The 19652-nt window shown below is 42.5% G+C and overlaps 1 protein-coding gene across 3 annotated transcripts in view; it reads left to right on the forward strand.

The window, feature by feature from the left end:
• Nucleotides 1–3216: 3216 nt before the first annotated feature.
• Nucleotides 3217–19652, forward strand: part of LOC101687107 (zinc finger protein 709) — an 88092-nt gene continuing 71656 nt past the window's right edge. The window contains exons 1-5 of one of the 3 annotated variants that reach the window (XM_045083622.1): nt 3217–3388; nt 7410–7605; nt 13054–13180; nt 13375–13447; nt 13841–15900. In XM_045083622.1, the coding sequence (XP_044939557.1) occupies nt 7573–7605; nt 13054–13180; nt 13375–13447; nt 13841–15404 (1797 nt within the window). In that variant the 5' untranslated portion in view covers nt 3217–3388; nt 7410–7572 and the 3' untranslated portion in view covers nt 15405–15900. Of the gene's footprint in view, nt 3389–7409; nt 7606–13053; nt 13181–13374; nt 13448–13840; nt 15901–19652 lie in introns of those variants that run through there. The other 2 variants (XM_013054126.2, XM_013054124.2) reach the window with 2 other exon arrangements.

Genomic DNA, 19652 nt, shown 5'->3' on the forward strand with positions numbered 1-19652 from the left:
GGAATATAAATGGCAAGAGCAGATATCTTTGCTTTGTTCCTTACTTCAGGGGAATGCATCCAGCTTTTCACAACCCAAAACAATACTAGTTTGGGTTTTCCATAGATACTCTTTTTTTTTTTTTTTTAAAGATTTTGTTTATTTATTTATTTGACAGAGAGAGACACAGGGAGAGAGGGAACACAAGCAGGGGGAGTGGGAGAGGGAGAAACAGGCTTCCTGCAGGGCAGGGAGCCCGATGTGGGGCCCGATCCCAGGGCCCTGGGATCATGACCTGAGCCGAAGGCATAGACGCTTAATGACCAAGCCACCCGGGTGCCCCTCCATAGATGCTCTTAATGAGCTTAGTTAATTTCCTTTTACACCTGATATGCTGAGTGGTTTAATCACACAAGCATATTGAATTTTGTCACTTATTTTCTCTGAGGCAACTGAGATCTTGCTATTTTGTTTCTTTTTTTTTTTTTTAAGATTTTATTTATTTATTTGACAGGCAGAGAACACAAGTAGGCTGAGAGGCAGGCAGAGAGAGAGAGGAGGAAGCAGGCTCCCCGCCGAGCAGAGAGCCCGATGCGGGGCTCCATCCTAGGACCCTGGGATCAAGACCCAAGCTGAAGGCAGACGCTTCAACCCACTGAGCTACCCAGGAGCCCCTGCTATTTTGTTTCTTACTGTATCGATGTTCTTCTCATTATTTCATTAACAGATTTTGAGATATTAACCCAGGCTTTCATCCTTGGATTGTATCCTACTTAGTCATGGTATAGAATATTATATATTGCTGGATAAGTTTTGTGGGTTCACAAAATGAGCGTGAAGTATTCTCTCCATTCTCATTTGTTTCTAGTTATACTCTTCTGGGAGGAATGTAACTCCATGCTGGCATTGTGGAAAATAGGAAAATAGTTTGGCAGGTTTTTGTTTTTGTTTTTGTTTTTTTGGTAATATACAGATTGTTGTCACATGATCCAGCAATCCCATTTCTGAGTGTATACCCGAAAGAATTCAAAACATGGACTCAAACATATTTGTCCACCTGTGTTTGCAAGAGCATTATTTACAGTAGCCATAAGGTGGAAGCAACCCAAGTGTCCATCAGAGATGAATGGGTAAACAAAATATGGTATACACACACAGCAAAATACTACTCAGCTTTAAAAGAAATGAAATTCTGACACATGCTACACCACGGGTAACCCCTGAGGACATAAGTGAAACAAGCCAGTCAAAAAAAGACAAAAACTGTATGATTCCACTTATATGAGGTGCCTGGAGTAATCAAATTCACAGAGACAAAGAGAAGAATAGTGGTTCTCAGGGCAGTGGGGATTTGTTGTTTAATATGTATAGAGTTTCAGTTTTGCAAGATGAAAACAGTTCTGCAGACTGGTTTCACAGTCAGTGTGGCTCACACTACTGAACTCTATCTACACTTAAAAATGGGTAAGATTATTTATAGAATGTGTATATTACCACCATGAGAAGTAAAAAGTTTAAGAGAATGAACACACAACCCATAGAATGAAAGAAAATTTTGCAAATAATATAACTGAAAAGTTATATTGTATCAAAATATAGAGGGACACCTGGGTGTCTCAATTAGTTGAGCATCTGCCTCTTGATTACAGCTCAGGTCATGATCTCAAGGTCATGAGATTGAGCCCCATGTCAGGCTTCACACTTGGCCTGGAGTCTGCTTAGGATTCTCTCTTTCCCTCTTCTTCTGCCCTCCCTCCCTGACTTGCATGTATTCTGGAAAACAATATGGATGTTCCTCAAAAATTAAAGAGAACTACCATACAATCCAGGAGTCACACTACTGGGTATTTACCCCCAAATACAAAAACACTAATTCAAAGGAGTACATGCACCTCTATGTTTTTTTTTTTAATATTTTATTTATTTGACAGACAGAGATCACAACTAGGCAAAGAGACAGGCAGAGAAAGAGGAGGAAGCAGCCTCCCTGCCGAGCAGAGAGCCCAATGCAGGGCTCGATCCCAGGACCCTGAGATCATGACCTGAGCCGAAGGCAGAGGCTTAACCCACTGAGCCACCCAGGCGCCCCTGCACCTCTATGTTTATGCAGCATTATTTATAATAGTGAAACTCTGGAAGCAGTGTCCATCAATAAACAAATTGATAAAGAAGTGGTATCTATCTATCTATCTATCTATCTATGTAACGGAATATTACTCAGCCATAAAAAAGAACGAGCTCTTGCCATTTACAACAACATAGATGGAACTAGAGAGTATAGTGCTAAGTGAAATAAGTCAGTCAGAGAAAGACAAATACCATATGATTTCATTTATATGCGGAATTTAAGAAATAAAACAAACAAGCAAAGGAAAAAGAGAGAGAAAGACAAACCAAGAAACAGACTCTTTAGTATTAAGAACAAATTGATGGTTACCAGAGGGGAGATGGGTGAGGGCATGGGGGAAACAGGGGATGGGGATAAAAGAGTATATTTATCATGATGGAAAATAACATAAAGTAAAATGATAAAAAAAAAAGAAATGCTCCCCCCAAAGTTCCTCAAATAAGTGGAAAATGCTTTAAGAGTTTTGCAATCCAATCTCTTAAGCATTAATTAATGCTTTCAAACAACATCCCATATTTACGTAACCTTTTCTTGTTTCTTGTTATTTGAGTCCAAACAGTAATCGAATTACCGTATAGGTTTTATAACTTTTATCTAGCACAGTTCTCTCAGGATACATTCAAACAGTGATCTAAAATAAATGTCTTTTCAGTATAAAACATATACCAGAGAATTTAGTCAATACAGTTTACAACTTGTGATTGGTTTTAGAAAAGTTCCTGCACCCACCTGGGCCTGGGGTTCCAACTTCCCACCACAGCGTGGTGCTTGGAAGGCAATAGGATTGGGGGGGGTGCGGCAATAGGATTTTTAAAACTGTGAAGTAAGGATGGGAAAGTGTTGGGTGGAAGACCCAACGCTTTCAAATCATCAAACATCAAAATGGAGCCAGGTGACTCCTAAGGGTCTGTATTTGTAAAGAAGCGTCAAGTTCCACGAGTGGACGGTCCGCATTACCCTCCTAAGTAAAAATCCCGGGAGAGAACGAGTTTCCGCCGCGGTCCCGGAGACATCTCCCCTCTGGCCAGCTGTCACTCCCGAGGGAGCGGGGGGGTGTGGGCCTCGCCACCTGTCCAATCAGGGGAGACGTCAGGGCAGGTGGGCGGGGCGATGCTCCGCAGTCACTCCGCGGGAGGTTCTGGCCCCCGCCATTGTTGGGATCGGGGGGTCCCTGTCCTTAGAGCTTCCAGGTCGCCCTTCCCGGGTTTCTGTCTTTCTTAGACCTGTCCCTTCCCCGAAATCGTAGGCAGAACGCCGGGAGACCCCGGAAAGCTAGAGATGGTGAGTGTGCCGGCCGGGGCTTCCAGACAGGGGGGCGGAGTACCGGGTGGAACAGCCCGGAGACGGCGCGGGGCGCGAGCTGGCCTCCCTGCGGAGAACTCTGAGGTCTGCGACTCGAGTCGGTCCGTGGCGCCGCTCGGACCTCAGTCCCCTCCCGCGCGCGGCCTGGGGCCTGGGCCCGCAGCCGAGACCCCGGCGTCCTGTCCCGTCCCTGCGCCCGGCAACTTCCGCCCTGGGGACGGCTCTGCGCCCGCAGCTCCGCGTCTCTCCACGTTGTGCGGTGACCCCCGGTGACTGGGGACCATCGTGACTGGCTCCCTGGAGTTCGTGCTCGGGAGGTGCCATGGCCTGTGGGGTCCTCAGCCCTTCCTTTCTTTTCAGAAGGGACCTCTTTTCTTCTGAGTTTCCCCAAATTGTGGGAAATCCACGATCCTGTCGGGGCACCTGCGCCCCCCTCCACCCAACGCCCAGCTCTCCCTAGGACTGGCAGTCGTTGCGTAAATTTCCAGATTCCTCCTGGCCCACTTACCATTTCCAGTTCACAGCGTCACTAGGAACTAGCTATTCGTCCTTCATGGTGCATTTCAAACAGACCCAGTATTTCAATTATTTATCATTTTTTCCTGCTCTCAGTGGATGGCGCTTTTAAACGGGTTTAGTTTTTGTTCCTGGATATTTTACGGAAGAGAAAAATAGGGAATAATGACCTGGAACAACGTTGTATGAGATCCTTGTGCCCCTCCTTCCAGGGTCGTTCCTAGGTACAGCCATCCTATGGGAAGTCCTTCTGCTGGAGGTTCCTCTTTGAAACTTTCCTGGGTGACCTGTCCTGTAAGCACGATCCTTCCCTCGGTTTGTCACTTTTTTTTTTTTTTTTTTTTTAATTTGACAGAGAGAGAGAGAGAACAGAAGCAGGCGGAGCAGTAGGCAGACGGAGAGGCAGGCTCCCCCGCGGAGCTGGGAGCCCGATGTGGGGCTGGATCCCAGGACCCCGGGATCATCCCGAGCCAAAGGCAGATGTTTAACTGTCTGAGCCACCCAGATGTTCCTCAGTTTATCACCTTTAAGCGATTTATTCAATGAACTTTAGTCTCAGATTTTTCAGTGAATAAAAATTTATTTAATCCATACATTGTGAAAAACTAAAATATTTTCAGACTCAAGAAAGGGGTGAGTTCAGGAAAAAAAAAATTCTAGTGTTACCCTGCAGATATTATTCTTTTTTACTTTTTTCCTCCCTTGAGTGTGTTCCTGATACTCTGAGGTCTGTTCTTTAATTTGGAATGAGTTCAAATGGATTTCCAAGGCTTAGACTTGCAGACCTATAATGTTCAACTATGACTAGTAGTTTATAAAACAAGCTCTGTTAATAATTAACTTCTTATTATTTATTTATTTTTGTGACTGCAGTCCATACTTGTGAGGTTTCTTATTGAGCCAGTAAAGTGCCCTACATTTTTTTTTCCCTCTTCCTTTCCACATAAACACTGATTTGAGTGATTTGCTGCATTGTTCAGACATTGAGTTTATGTCATTTAAGATCTCACTGGTGGTGCAAAGCAATGTCAGTGGCAGCAAGTCCTCAAGATGGTGTCTCTAAGCTCTGACCCCCTTGAGCTTTCAAGGGGAAGTACATAATGCCCAGTTTTTCTTCCCGGATCGCCTCCCCTGCATGTGTGTGAAGTCCCAGAGTTCATTCCTGTGGCTGCTCACGTGTCTATTATCATTGCTTCCATATACTGACCCATTCCAGGGCTTCTGTCTCCACCAGGAGAGTCTAGAATTGGGATTTTTTTTTTTTAAAAAGTAAGCTCTACGCCCAAGGTGGGGCTTGAGCTCACCATCCCAAGATCAGGAGTCACATACTCTACCCACTGAGTCAGCCAGGTGCCCCTAGAATGTGGAACTTTCTGAATGTGGCTTTCCTTCTGTCCCGTGGGAAGCAGGCCTGCTCATATGTGTGGATCCTTATATGTCTTTACTTTGGGTTCCTTTAGTGATTAAATAGTACAGCCCTTTGGCTCTAGTTTCTTTAAGCACTTGGGCTCTGGAATTGTGAGTTGATTGAGAGATACAGTGGGAAAGCAAGAAAATTGTGGAACTAGATAGAATTTGTGTTCTCTTTAGACAGGAGAACTTCAAGACATGAGAGGCACTCAGTCAACTTTTCTTAAGGTCATTTTTCATTTTTGGATCAGTTAGAGCATGTCCATGCCCCTAGAGAATACTGACATTCAACAGGCTAAAGCAATTGAATTCCTGTTTTAATTGATGTAAGAAAAACTGCCCAAAGTTTAGGTAAATATTTGAAAACCCAGTGCATGTAAGGTGCTCAACTCAAACCCTAATGTAAGTAATATGGTACTTATTTCTGGAAAATACCCTGCGTGTGATCTAGGGAATGGACAAACTAGGGTGCCCCATGTCCTGCTAATTAGACATTTGAAAATTTTCAGAAACCATACAAATGGTTTACATTTTTGTAACCTCTAGTGTTTTTTTTTTTGTAACCTCTAGTGTTTAAAGGAATTATATCTTAAAATGATTTCCTGTTACAAAGTTAAAATGAAACCAAGACTGTTATATACTATAATATACATAAATTCATATATATATACATACATGAGTTCATATATATATATATATATATATACACATATATATGTATATATATTTAACGATTTTATTTATTCCAGAGAGAGAGAGAGGGAGAGGGAAGGAGTGGAGGGAGAGGGACAAACCAGCTTCACACTGAGCACAGAACTTGATGTGGGGCTAGAGCTAAGGACCATGAGATCATGATCTGAGCCAAAACCAAGAGTCAGATGCTCAAGTGACTGAGCCACCCAGGCGCCCCAAGTTTATATATATATTTACAATAATTTGGGGCACCTGGGTGGCTCATTGGGTTAAGCCTCTGGCTTCGGCTCGGTCATGATCCCAGGATCCTAGGATTGAACCCTGCATCAGGCTCCCTGCTTCCTCCTCTCTCTCTGCCTGTCCCTCTGCCTACTTGTGATCTCTCTCTCTGTCAAATAAATAAGATAAAATCTTTAGAAAATAAAATAAAATAAAATAAATTTGTAAGATAGGGAGTGTAACTTAATAAAATCACCATGAACGGATCTGAGTTCCTTCCAGCACTATTAAGCCCAGCCACTCCCAAATACAGAGTTTTGATCATTTCTCGAGCCTCCTATATCCAAGAAGCGGTTGCAAGTGTATATTATTCTTACTGATGTTTGTCCTTGTCACTTACAAGTTGTCTTCACAAAAATGAGACCTCTTGCACTGTACCCTCTAACAATAGTTCATATGGCCCTTGAAGGATCGAAACCATCTACAAAACCTGTTCAGTGAAGGGTTGATTATTCCCAGTGCTTCTCCTTTGGTGAAAAGCTGAATTTGACTTATTCTTACCTGGAACAACTGAATGACACCTCACAGTCGATTGCCACAACTGTGTAACTGTAACTGTGGTCACGCCCAATGGACCTCTATACTCAGTCCCCAACTTTAGGGAAATTATTGATTCAACCAATCAACAATAGGGTTAATACCCTGCTGTCCCAGATTGGGTGGGATCTGTTCTGGTTGGTGCTTATCTCAACAGCCTCACAGCGGCAGTGGCCTTTATCTTGAAGGGACACAGTACACCTTTTCTGGGTTATCCTCATGGATCATCAACAGTTTTGCCCTCCCAAACAGTCATCTGAACTGCATCTGGGTTTCTCCAAGAACACAGGTGCCCCATTAATGATCTCCTCCCCTGAGGACATACTAGGGAGGCAAACATTGAGAAAAGGAGCTAGCAAAATGTGGATGGGGCATTGTCATGCGTGAATGTGAGGCCTGGTCAACCTTGTTATTTTACTGGACCTTGTTTGATAATGTGACACCTCCCCTCTCTAATATCACAAGGAAATAGCTCTTCTCCCAGCAGCACTCACATCTACTATGTTCCAGAGGAAACATATTTCTTGTTTACAAATTTTACTTGAACTCATTTATGCTCTTACAGTGGGTACTGGTACCTCAAAAGGCTGGAGATTCTTGAAACTGCCACTGAGCCTGCCCCGGGAGTGTCCGCAGCCTTCTTCGTTTGACTGCTTCCGTGACTTCCTTTCATGCCTTCTGGACTTACCATGGCCTTGAAAAAGGCTGCTCTTTGACCAGCTTGAGACATGGGGCAAGCCGTGGACCTTTGGGATAGCCAGGTACAGGAGAGCATGGCCCTCTTTTGCAGTCTTTTGCAAGATGCCATGATGTTGGAGGAAGATGCCTCCCTTTCCCAGACCCCTGGGCTCTCTGGGGAGCTCCATAGGAGTATCTGAGTGCAAAGCAATGGGAGTTCATAGACTTTAGGTATGACATCACCACGTTTGTGCGTAATGGAGTTTAGGCAGAACTGCTGCTTCTTATGTCTGAATTAGATCAGACCAGAGGGTCATCACAACTTACTGTACATCAATCAGTGATCTTAGCACCAGTTGACAGTTGACACCATCTTCACCTGTTCACTAGTCTGGAGTGACTCTCTGAGTTGCCCTACTGGGGTGAAAGGACTCTAGGAATCCTATGTCTCCACTATCCCCAGTATAAATAAAAGTAACACTTGTCTATATGTATATTAAGGCCAGAACACAAGGCCTTGCCAGGAGCCATGTAATCGATGTCTAAGTCCAGATGTTACCGATAGTAACAAAGGCACTCATTTCACTTCTCAAAATACACTGCTGGGGCATTCTCACAGGCATTCACTGGAAGTTTCTCCTCTCTTCCAAGTCTCAGGGTGCAGACTTCATAAAGCACCATAATGGCTTACTGAAATAAGTTGAAATACATTGAATGAAAGATGGTCTGTGCCTCACATGGGTCAGTTATTAGGTGTGAATATTAATGTGTCTCTTTTTCTTTTCCTAGTAGACTTTTTTTTAAGAGAAGTTAGGTTTACAGAAAATTTAATCGGAAAGTACAGAGACTTCCCACAAAATCCCTCTGCTTGGACACAGTTTGTCCTATATTTTATATCTTGTATTGTTGTAATACATTTGTTACATTTGTTGAACCAACTTTAGTGCATGAAGTCCATACATTAAGGTTGACTCTGTGTTGTATAATCTCAGGACCTCAGCTAATGTGAAATGACATGTCTCTGTCATTTTTTTTCAAGATTTTATTTATTTATTTGACAGAGAGAGAGAGAGAGATCACAAGTAGGCAGAGCAGCAACAAGTCAGGGTGGGGGAAGCAGGCTCCCTGCTGAGCAGAGAACCTGATGTGAGGCTCGATCCCAGAACCCTGAGATCATAACCCAGGCCAAAGGCAGAGGCTTAACCCACTGAGCCACCCAGGCACCCCTGTCTGTCATTTTTGTATCCTATGGAATACTTTCACTCTCTTGAAAATCTCCTGTTCTCTACCTGGTCATTCACCCCTCCCTCCCACCCCAAAACCCAAGTAACCAAAGATCTTTTGATGCCTTTTAATTTTCTCTTTTCTGGGAAATGCCCTATGATTGAAATCATAGTGTGTAGCCTTGTTATGTAGTTTTCTTTCACTTAAGAATATGATTTTTAACTGTCCTCGAGTCTTTTCGTTTGATAATCCGATTTCTCTCATCACTGTAAAATATTTCATCCAGTGGATATACCAGTGATATTTTTTTTTAATCAGCTCACCTATTGAAATTGTCTTGGTTCCATGTAAGTCATGACAAGTGTGCATAAAGCTCCTGTAAACATTCACATGTAGGATTTTTATGAACATAAGTTTTAAATTCATTTGTGTTCATTTGAAACACATAATTGCTGCATAGTATGGTAAATGTAGGCTTAGTGTTAAAAAACTGCCTTTCTTCCAATGTAGGTTCACCATTTTCCATTTCCACCAGCAATGAAGTTGGTTTGATGTTCTCATGATGTTTAGCCATTGTAACAAGCAACTGGTGATACCTCATTGTTCTTTTTTAAATTTTTATTAAAAAAATTTTTTTTAAAGATTTTATTTATTTGTCAGAGAGAGGGAGCGAGAGTAAAAAAATTTTTTTAAAGATTTTTATTAATTATTTGACATACAAAGATCACAAGTAGGCAGAGAGGCAGGCAGAGAGAGGGAGGGGGAAGCAGGCTCCCCGCTGAGCAGAGAGCCCAATGCAGGACTCGATCCCAGGACCCCGGGATCATGACCCATGCCAAAGGCAGAGGCTTAACCCACTGAGACACCCAGGTGCCCCTCTCATTGTTCTTTTTATGTGCAACTTCCTAATGAAATAAGATTTTGAAATTGTTTTCATGTGCTTATTTACTGTCTATATATCACTGATGAGGGATGTGTTTAGATATTTTCCCCTCTTCATTTGGATTGTTTTCCGTTTGTTGGCATTTTAAGAATATTTTGCTTGTGTTCAATGCCAGTCCTTTATCAGATAAGTGATTTTGAAAGATTTTCTGCCAGACTATGGCTTGTGTTTTCATTCTGTTAACTTCTGTTTCACCTCCAACAGAATTCTTAAAGGCGGAATTCTGTGCAAGGGTGAGTCCACCCAGGTGCTGGGAGGTTGGTGTGTCCATGGCGAGGGAGGAGCTGTGCACACCCTGTTTTCTATTCCCCTTACCCATACCACTGAGTTTCACTGAGTAGTTTTTCACTGTAATGAAAACGTTTGTTGTTGTTTTTTTTTAAGAAAATTAGTCAGCAAACACCACATCACCAGGATTTTCAACTGTCTTATCTTTTAGGAGTGTTGAAATTAACAATTTGTACTAAGATCTATGATCAAATTTGAGTTAACTTTTGTGAAAGGTATAAATTCTGTAGATTAAAAAAAAATTTTTTTGCATGTGGATGTCTAGTTCTTTTGGCATTATTTCTTGGAAAAACTGTTTCCATTGAGTTACCTTTGGTTCTTTGTTAAAGATGAGTTCACTGTATTTGTGTAGATTTCTGGAAAGCAATTGCCTTTCTATATTAACTTCATATAATTTTTCTAAAGATTTTATTCATTCATTTGAGAGGGAGAGAGAGAGAGCATGCACAAGCCGGGCAAGTGGCAGGCCAGGGGAGAGGGAGAAGCAGGCCCCCACTGAGCAATGAGATGGATATAGGGCTTGATCCCAGGACCTTGGGGTCATGACCTGAGCCAAAGGCAGACATTTAACCAACTGAGTCACTCAGGCACCCCAACTTTTTACATATTTATTCTTTTTATAAAGTAGGCCCCATGCCCAGTGTGCGGCTTGAACTCACGACCTAAGATTAAGTGTTGTACGCTCTATTAACTGAGTCAGCCAGGCACCCAAATATTCACTTTCTTTAAAAAAGATTTTATTTATTTATTTGAGAGAGATAATGCACATGTGAGAGAGCAAAAGTTGGGGGGAGATGCAGAGGGAGAGGGAGAAGCAGACTTCCTGCTGAGCAGGCACCCTGATGCAGAGCTTGATCTCAGGATGCTGGGATCACAACCCAGGCTGAAGGCAGACACCTAACCAACTGAGCCACCTAGGTGCCCCTTAACTTTTAAAATTATTTTTAAAAAAGATTTATTTTTTATTTTTAAAAAAGATTTTATTTATTCATTTGACAGAGAGAGAGATCACAAGCAGGCAGAGAGGCAGGCAGAGACAGAGAGGGAAGCAGGCTCCCCGCTGAGCAGAGAGCCTCTGCGACAGGTAGAGGCTTAACCCACTGAGCCACCCAGGCGCCCTGATTTATTTATTTTAGAGAGAGAGAGAGAGAGCAAGCAAGGGGAGGGGAAGGGCAGAGGGAGAAAAGCAGGCTCCCTGCTGGGAGTGGAGCCCCATGGGCCTGATCCCGTGACCCAAAAGTTGGGTGGATGCTCAGTCAGCTGAGCCACCCAGGCTCCCTTAGCTTTTTATCTTTTATTTTTGCTCTTGGTTCGTGGGGTTTTCTTTGTTATTTGGAATTTTTTTCATTTTCTCAATTGACAATCTTTTTTATTAAAGATTTTATTTATTTATTTAACAGAGAGAGAGAGACAGCGAGAAAGGGAACACAAGCAGGGGGAGTGGGAGAGGGAGAAGCAAGATTCCTGCTGAAGAGGGAGCTTGATGTGGGGCTCAGTTATCCCAGGACGCTGGGATCATGACCTGAGCCAAAGGCAGATGCTTAATGACTGAGCCACCCAGGTGCCCCTCAATTGACAATCTTGTCATGATACAAAGACAGTTTTATTTCTTACTTCCCCAAATGTTTACCTTTCATTTTTTGTTATTTACCTTTTGTTATTGCCCTTGTCTGAGTGTATTAGCTAAGAATTCCAGTATAATGTCATTTAAGTGTAGCGAGAGGGGACATTCTTGACATCACCCTGAGGTTACCAGAAAGCATGATTTTTTTTTTTTTTTCCAAATCATGCACTTACATTAAATAAGTTCCCAGTTGATGTAGAGGTACATGGGGCCAGTGGGGTGGTATTCTCTTACCTCAGTGATTTGCTGTCAGTCTTTTTAGTGGGCCCTTGTCCCTGGGCTTGCCCTACTATAAGAAGAAAGAAGTATGGTAAGTATCCTCAGTTCTTAGCAAAATCCTCTTGAATCCCTTGAAATTACTTCAGTATTAATCGTGAATGAGTGTGTTTTGTCTAATGAGGCACCTCTTGTCCACTTACTAGGTAGCTTTTATCATGGAGTTTTGGATTCCTGAAATAGCAAGCTTTTTTAAAAAAAATATTATTTGAGAGGGAGAGAGAAAGAGGGAGCAGAGGAAAGAGCAGATGGAGAGGGAGAAGCAGACTCCACGCTGAGCAGGGAGCCTGAGAGGGGTGGGATCCTGGGACTCTGGGATCATGACCTGAGCCGGAAGCAGACACCCAACCAACTGAGCCACCCAGGTGCCCCCTAAAATAGCAAGCTTTGATTAAATGTTTAGAATGTTGAGCTGTAGCTCCCAGCTTCTGGGTATAGGACAGGAACTGGAGATTGGGTTAATCACCAGTGGCCAGTGATTTAATAAATTGTGCCGATGTAATGAAACCTCCATCAGAATTCTTAAAGGCGGAATTCTGTGCAAGGGTGAGTCCACCCAGGTGCTGGGAGGTTGGTGTGTCCATGGCGAGGGAGGGGCTGTGCACACCCTGTTTTCTATTCCCCTTACCCATACCACTGCCTTAACTTTCCTATGCATTGCAGCTTTTCTCTGTTCCTGGGTTGTATGCTTTACAGTAAATGGGTAATGGTAAATAAAGTATTTTGCTAAGTTTCTCAAAATCATTTCAGTAAATTAACAGATAAGACAGAGTGTAGCAGAAATCTGTGAATTTGTAATTGGCTACTGAAATAGTAAACTTGGCTCCCATTTGTAGCTGGTAATACAAGTAGGGGCAGTGTGTGGGACTGACTTCTTAAACTATGAATTTGACTTAAATTTTGGGTAGTTTAGATTAGAATTGAATTGTTGGACACCTGTTTGGTGACATAGAATTGGAGAAGTGGCTGTGGAACAAATACCACATATTTGGTGTCAGGAGTGAGAAAACACTATCATCCTTACAATGTCCCACCTTTGGAACAGGAAGGAAAGAAATACCCTCGCCCCTCAGGTCACTTGGGCTCTGGAAGTCATATGTAAATTGCTTATTAATTGAGTATAAGTCTTCAGTGGTCTGTCTCACCCATCCTATATACATATATGGGATTATTCAGGACTCAGTGGCCTTTGAGGATGTGACTGTGAAGTTCACCATGGAGGAGTGGGCTCTCCTAGATCCCTCCCAGAAGAAACTCTACAGAGATGTGATGCAGGAAACCTTCAGGAACCTGGCCTCAATAGGTAGGATGATGCCATTCTTACTTGCTAAATCAATTAGAGATTCAGTGTAACTTGCTCATCAGGGCTATTTCAGGGGAGAAAAATGGGATGGGAATATTTTCATTAATAAACCTGCTGTGGTCACAACTCATCATGGACCTAGAATCCTAACAATTTTTCTATAAATTTTTATAATTTATACTGCTTTTTTCTAGTTTGTGGTTCAGAGGAAAAATGGGATATCCATGACAGTGAAGATCAGAATGAAAATCATGGGACAGATCTAAGGTGAGTAGCATTCACATGAGAAAACAGAGTTTCATTAAAGAATCTAGAGATGTCATGAAATTTTAAAAACAAGCAAATAAATCACCCCAGCTTTAAATTCATTGATCCTTAAGATATTTTCACCAAAAGTTTTTTTCCTCACATGTAACTGAGATGTACAGTTTCTGAAAAATGGTGTATCTGAAAACTGCATGTAGAAATACCATTTATGAATATTACTGTTTTGATAATACTTAAGATAGAGGCCTGTTGTAAAGCTCTCAGTATGTTCATTTTCAAACAATCAAAATATGCAGAAAACCAACATTTTCCTTGAAGATGGTACAAAAGTCACTGTCATAATTAATAAGATTATTAATAACCTATTAACAATATGCTTCTCATATTTTACAGCAGTCAAATGGTAGAAAGACTCCATAAAAGCAAAGAATGTAGTCAGTATGAAGAAATCTTCAGCCAGATTCCATATCATAATCAGAAGAAGAAAAGTCCTACCAGAATAAAACTACGTAAATGTACTTTGTGTGGACAAGTGTTCATGTGTCATTCATCCTTTAACAAGCACTTGAGATCTCACACTGGACACAAACCATATGAGTATCAGGAATGTGAAGAGAAGCCTTATAAATGTAAGGAATGTGGGAAATCCTTCAAGCATCGGCAATCCATCCGAATGCATGAAAGGACACACACTGGACAGAGACCCTATGAATGTAAACACTGCGGGAAAGCTTTCATTTGTCACAATTACTTTCAAATTCATGAAAGGGCACACAGTGGGGAAAAGCCCTACAAGTGTACAAAATGTGGCAAAACCTTCAGTTATTCAAGTAACTTACGTAAACATGAAAGGACTCATATTGGAGAGAAACCTAGCGACTGTAAGCAATGTGGTAAAGCTTTCCGTTGTCTCAGGTCCTTCCGAATCCATGAAAGGATACACAGTGCAAAAAAGCCCAAGGAATGCACAAAATGTGGTAAAACCTTCAGGTATTCAAGTAATTTACGTAAACACGAGAGAAGTCATAATGGGGAGAAGCCCTATGAATGTAAGGAAAGTGGGAAAGCCTTTCATCCTCTTACCAAATTTCGAAGAGACATGATCAAGCAAAGTGGAGACGGACTTTATAAATGTAAGGAGTGTGGGAAAGCCTTCAGGTGTCCCAAAAACTGTCGTAGTCACGAAATGACACACAGTGGAGTGAAGCCCTACGAATGTAAGGAATGTGGTAAAGCTTTCAGTTCTCCCAGGTCCCTTGGAAAACACAGAAGAATTCATACTTCAGGGAAGCCTCATGAATGTAAGGGATGTGGTAAAACTTTTCGTTATCCCAGTTCCCTTCGAAATCATGAAAGAACTCATACTGGGGAGAAACCTTATAAGTGTAAGGAATGTGGGAAAGCTTTTAGTTGTCCCAATTACTTTCGAATTCCTGAAAGAACTCACACTGGAGTCAAACCATATGAATGTAAGCAGTGTGGAAAAGCTTTCAGTTGTGCCCAGTCCTTTCGAATACATGAAAAGACACATAGTGCAGAAAAACCCTATGAATGTACAAAATGCGGTAAAATCTTCAGATATTCAAGTAACTTACGCAAACATGAGAGATCGCACACTGATGATAAACGTTATGAATGTAAACTATGTGGTAAGGCCTTCAGCAGTCACTATTATGTTCAAAAACATGAAAGAACTCACACTGGAGAAAAGCCTTATGAATGTAAGGAATGTGGGAAAGGCTTCATTTTTCGGTCAGGTGTTCGATCACACATGGTGATCCACACTGGAGATGGTCCTTATAAATGTGCGAAATGTAAGAAAGCATTTATTTCTCCCACTTCATTACAAACACATGAAAGAACTCACATTGGAGAGAAACCTTATCGATGTAAAATTTGTTGTAAAGCCTTCAGTCTTATTCATTCTTTACAAAATCATGAAAGAACTCATATGTGAGACAAAGTCTATGGAAGTAAGGAATGTAAGAAAGCTGTCATTTGTTGCTTAGTCTTTCATGCACACTGGAGAGAAATTATAGAAACGTATGGAATGTAGGAAAGCCTTCTGTTATCCTGTTTCCTTCAGAACTTACCAGAAAAGTCAATAGAGAGAATTTCATTGATGGTAAACAATGTAGGAAATCTTCACTTGTCCCACAACACTGAAAATCATGTTAGATTATTCCCTGGATTCATATTATAGACTAAAAAACAAGAACTTTTTACAGATATTTTAAAGGTAGTGTGAAAATTATATGGGAAAGAAAGAAGTAATATAGGTAAACTTTGTGAACATGAATTCATGGAGAATACTTATGAAAATTCACAACATTAAAGAAATTATAAATGTTATACACACTATGGTCTTTATCAGATTTTCATTCCTTTTTGAAAAAAAGATTTTATTTATTTATTTGTCAGAGAGAGCGAGTAAGAGAGCTCAAGCAGGCAGATTGGCAGGCAGAGGCAGAGAGAGAAGCAGGCCCCCGCTGAGCAAGGAGCCCAATGTAGGACTTGATCCCAGCACTCTGGGATCATGACCTGAGCTGGAGACAGCAGCATAACCAACTGAGCCACCCAGGCAGAATTGAGGAGAATTCTTAAAAGTATTTCTCTGTACTGTGGACTTCCACTTACTTTTACAAGCAGATTCTGAAGTGAGATAATTATGTAGGCACTTTTAAAACAAGAGTTCCGGGGCACCTGGGTGGCTCAGTGGGTTAAAGCCTCTGCCTTCGGCTCAGGTCATGATCCCAGGGTCCTGGGATCGAGCCCCACATCGGGCTCTCTGCTCTGCGGAAAGCCTGCTTCCTCCTCTCTCTCTCTTTGCCTGCCTCTCTGCCTACTTGTGATCTGTCAAATAAATTAATTAAAAGATCTTAAAAAAAAAAAGAATTGCCTTATTACTTCTTAGAAATCTTAAAAAAAAAAAAAATAAAACAAGAGTTCCCAAGTTTAATAAGTAAATTTATCCTTAGTAACATTTTTAAACTCTTATTTTGAAATCTGTTGGGTCCATGGGTGATTGAAGTGTATTTCTAATATGCAAATATGTTTAATTTTTATATTTAAAATTATGTAAGGAAAGGAATGTTGAAAAATAACACTTTCGTATTTTCCTTTCCCTGGTGTCCTCCTGTGGGGCAAGTACTCAGTATGCTTTAGTCATTATTTCTATATTCTGCATTTCTTTATTAACAGAAAGCTCCCATCTCATTGGCCTGAAGAGCCTTATTCTGTTTTCCTAAATAGTTGCCATACAGTTGTGAATATGTAAAGTTCATCATACATTATAGTCTCGTGAATTATTTTCTTCTTTTGTCCTTTGCTCTTTGTCATTGGTTATGGCTGGGACTTGGAGTATAGAGTTACATTAAGAATAGAGGCCTGTGTGAGATCGAAAAATAAATCTAGAGTAGGAAATGACCCTCCTTGAAGCTGTTAATGTCAGAGTCAGTCATGCAAACTACTAGATTCCTAGAATCTGTTGCATTTATGGTTTCGTGTTAGAATTTACCAAAGCCTAATTTACATAAAACTTGGAATTCAGAAGTGAAATAGGACTAGGCACATTTTTCAGCCACCTGTATAGAGGTGGGTAGAAGCATACACCTTCACAGACACGTGCTTCCAGCCTGTTTTCCTTATTCCTTTTATTTTTTTTCCTGGAAACCAAGAATAATCTCAAAACCACCGCCAACTGCTTGACTTCCATTGGATCTGAGCAGTAGGCTTCTCCACTTGGCTCCAGAGTTCTACATCAAAGATCCAGCATGGGTTAAAATTTTCCTGCAAGTCCTCAAGTACCCACAAATTTAGATTGTTATGGTTGAGAATGTTCTCTGAAGTGTTACTCTCCTCTTTTCTAGATTTTATTCATATAAAGTCTAATTTGTGTATTAGACATATTTTTCTTTTAATACCTATTGACTGTTCTTTTGAGATGATGGAGCGTTCTCTATCTTGAGAGTGTTACAGTTATATATTTGTGAAAATACATAACTACTCTTAAATTACATGTGTATATTTACTAAAAGCAATTAATAGAAAATAGTAAAAATGTTGTTACATGCTAGGAAAGTGTTAAAACCCTAACTTTGATTTCTGTGTGCGCCGTATGTCCTCCAACGTGGGGTCCTCCATAGGAAGTAGTCTAAGAAGGGGGGAAGAGGCCACCAGAGACCTGTCTTGGAACCCAGCCTGACATAGGAAACACCCTCCAGGGACACACCTACCTGCATGTCATACACATATCTGGTGAGAAAGCCATAAGGCTCCCAGTGCCACCTCAAACAGCAGGATTCTCAGATCATAACTTAAGAATGCTGTTGTCTGAAACAAGGGTGCGGCTAACGGATGCTGGTGGGAGCTGCCTGGGTTTTTCCTAATCTAATCTTGGGTTATCAACATCAGGTTCCCTGAGAGCTGGTCTTGAGGCCATTTCCAGGTGTTACGTTTCTCATCTTTTACCTTCTTGCCTTCTCTGGGCCAGCTTGCTGAGAAACAAGTTTAAGTCATATGTATCTATTTAGTTATATGTGTGTGTGTGTGTGTGTGTGTGTGTGTGTGTGTGTGTGTTTAAGGGCGGACAGGAGGGGCAGGGATAGAGAGAGACTTAAGCGGGCTCCATGCCCAGGGCTGAGCACCACCTAGGGCTCAGTCTCACAACCCTGAGATTATGACCTCAGCGGCAATCAAGAGTCAGACGCTTAACCGACCGAGCCACTTAGGTGCCCCCCAAGTTTAGGGTTAATGCAACACCTGTACTACTCTAGAAATGTTCTTGGTCACAACTGCAGGTGACTGCGAAGTGAAGCTGTGGAAGAACCTGGAACGGTCAGGAGACACCGGCTCCTCAAGCAGAGTCACCCCTGCTGCCCCACAAGCATCAGCTAGGCACCAACCAGCGCAGCTTCACAGTAGTCTCAAAACCTCCCGTGATGTCAAAAAAGAGAACCCTGCTTTGTTCTAGTCCCAGGCACCACTGTCCCTAAACCTCCCTCCCTGAGTTTGTGGCACAGGCCACCTTGAGGCTTCAGCTGCCCATGTGCCAACTAAGCCCAGGTTCCCTTCCTTCAGAGCCTCCCTGAGGGTGAGTTTGGAGGTAACCCCCGAGGCCCAGGCCAACTCTCTTCTGGACTAGGACTCACCCTACAGAGTACCGGCCGGTGGTCTGTGGGAAATGGAGATCCCTGGCGGACCCTCCACAGCCCCAAGTTTCCCTTTGTAAACATGGCCCCCAGAATGCAATGGGGTCCAACGTCTAAAAAGTGGCAGAAACACGGCGGATTCCCTCCCTCCCGAAAGCACCCAGACGCAGGAGGTGGTGCCCTCCTTTGTCAGAGACCACACCACCTGATATCTTGAAGACACAGAAATGGGTTCTGGAATGTCTTAACGTCATCTTGCAACAGCATCTAGTGCTTTCCTGAGTCCACAAAGTGATCTCTCTGTGGCTGTGAGACCTGGAGTTTAAGGTTCTGAGGCTGCCACGCTCCCCACCAGCAGACGTTAACTAGGACGGACAGCCATCAAGGCCTCGGTGAGGACAAGCCAACATGGCTGACCTGAGCGAGGTCTGCGCACAGATGAGACCTCAGGCGGGCATGGATACCATACTGAGGAGAACACAGCAGAGGACATGGCAGCAGGGGGAGGAGACACCAGTCTGTGTTCCCCTCAGTGAATCCTCCACAGAGAAGCAAAACGTGGGGCACCTGAGTGGCTTAGTTGGTTAAGTGTCTGACTTGGGTTTCTGCTCAGGTCATGCTCTCAGGGTCATGTTCTCAGGGTCATAGGAAATCATGCCTGGCATGGGGCTCTGTGCTCAGCAGAAAATCTACTTGAGATTCTCTCTCTCTCCTTCTGCCCCTCCCGCCCTCAAATAAACAAGTAAATCTTAAAAAGAAAAGCAAAATGAGGACATGTAACGTCATGAGGGGTGTGTTTCTAGATGCAGTTACAGCAGCGCGGGGGGCTGGCCCACAGTAGCTCCAGCTCTCATGGGCCCCAACTCACCTCTCGAGGCTCCTGAGTAGCGTTCTTTTAGACATGACCTTGTATGGTTTCTGTTCAGGAAGTGTGAAGTCACTGGGCCATCAGGAAGGGCACATGGATCCTCCTTTGGGAGTTGGTTTGTTTGGGGGCCAGATGACACCCCTCTGTCACATGGGAAGGAGATGAGAACAATTCACTCGGCTCTGAT

Source organism: Mustela putorius, unplaced genomic scaffold (genome assembly GCF_011764305.1).
Source record: "Mustela putorius furo isolate JIRA1106 unplaced genomic scaffold, ASM1176430v1.1 tig00000095_pilon_pilon_pilon, whole genome shotgun sequence".
NCBI classification, from domain to species: Eukaryota; Metazoa; Chordata; class Mammalia; order Carnivora; family Mustelidae; genus Mustela; species Mustela putorius.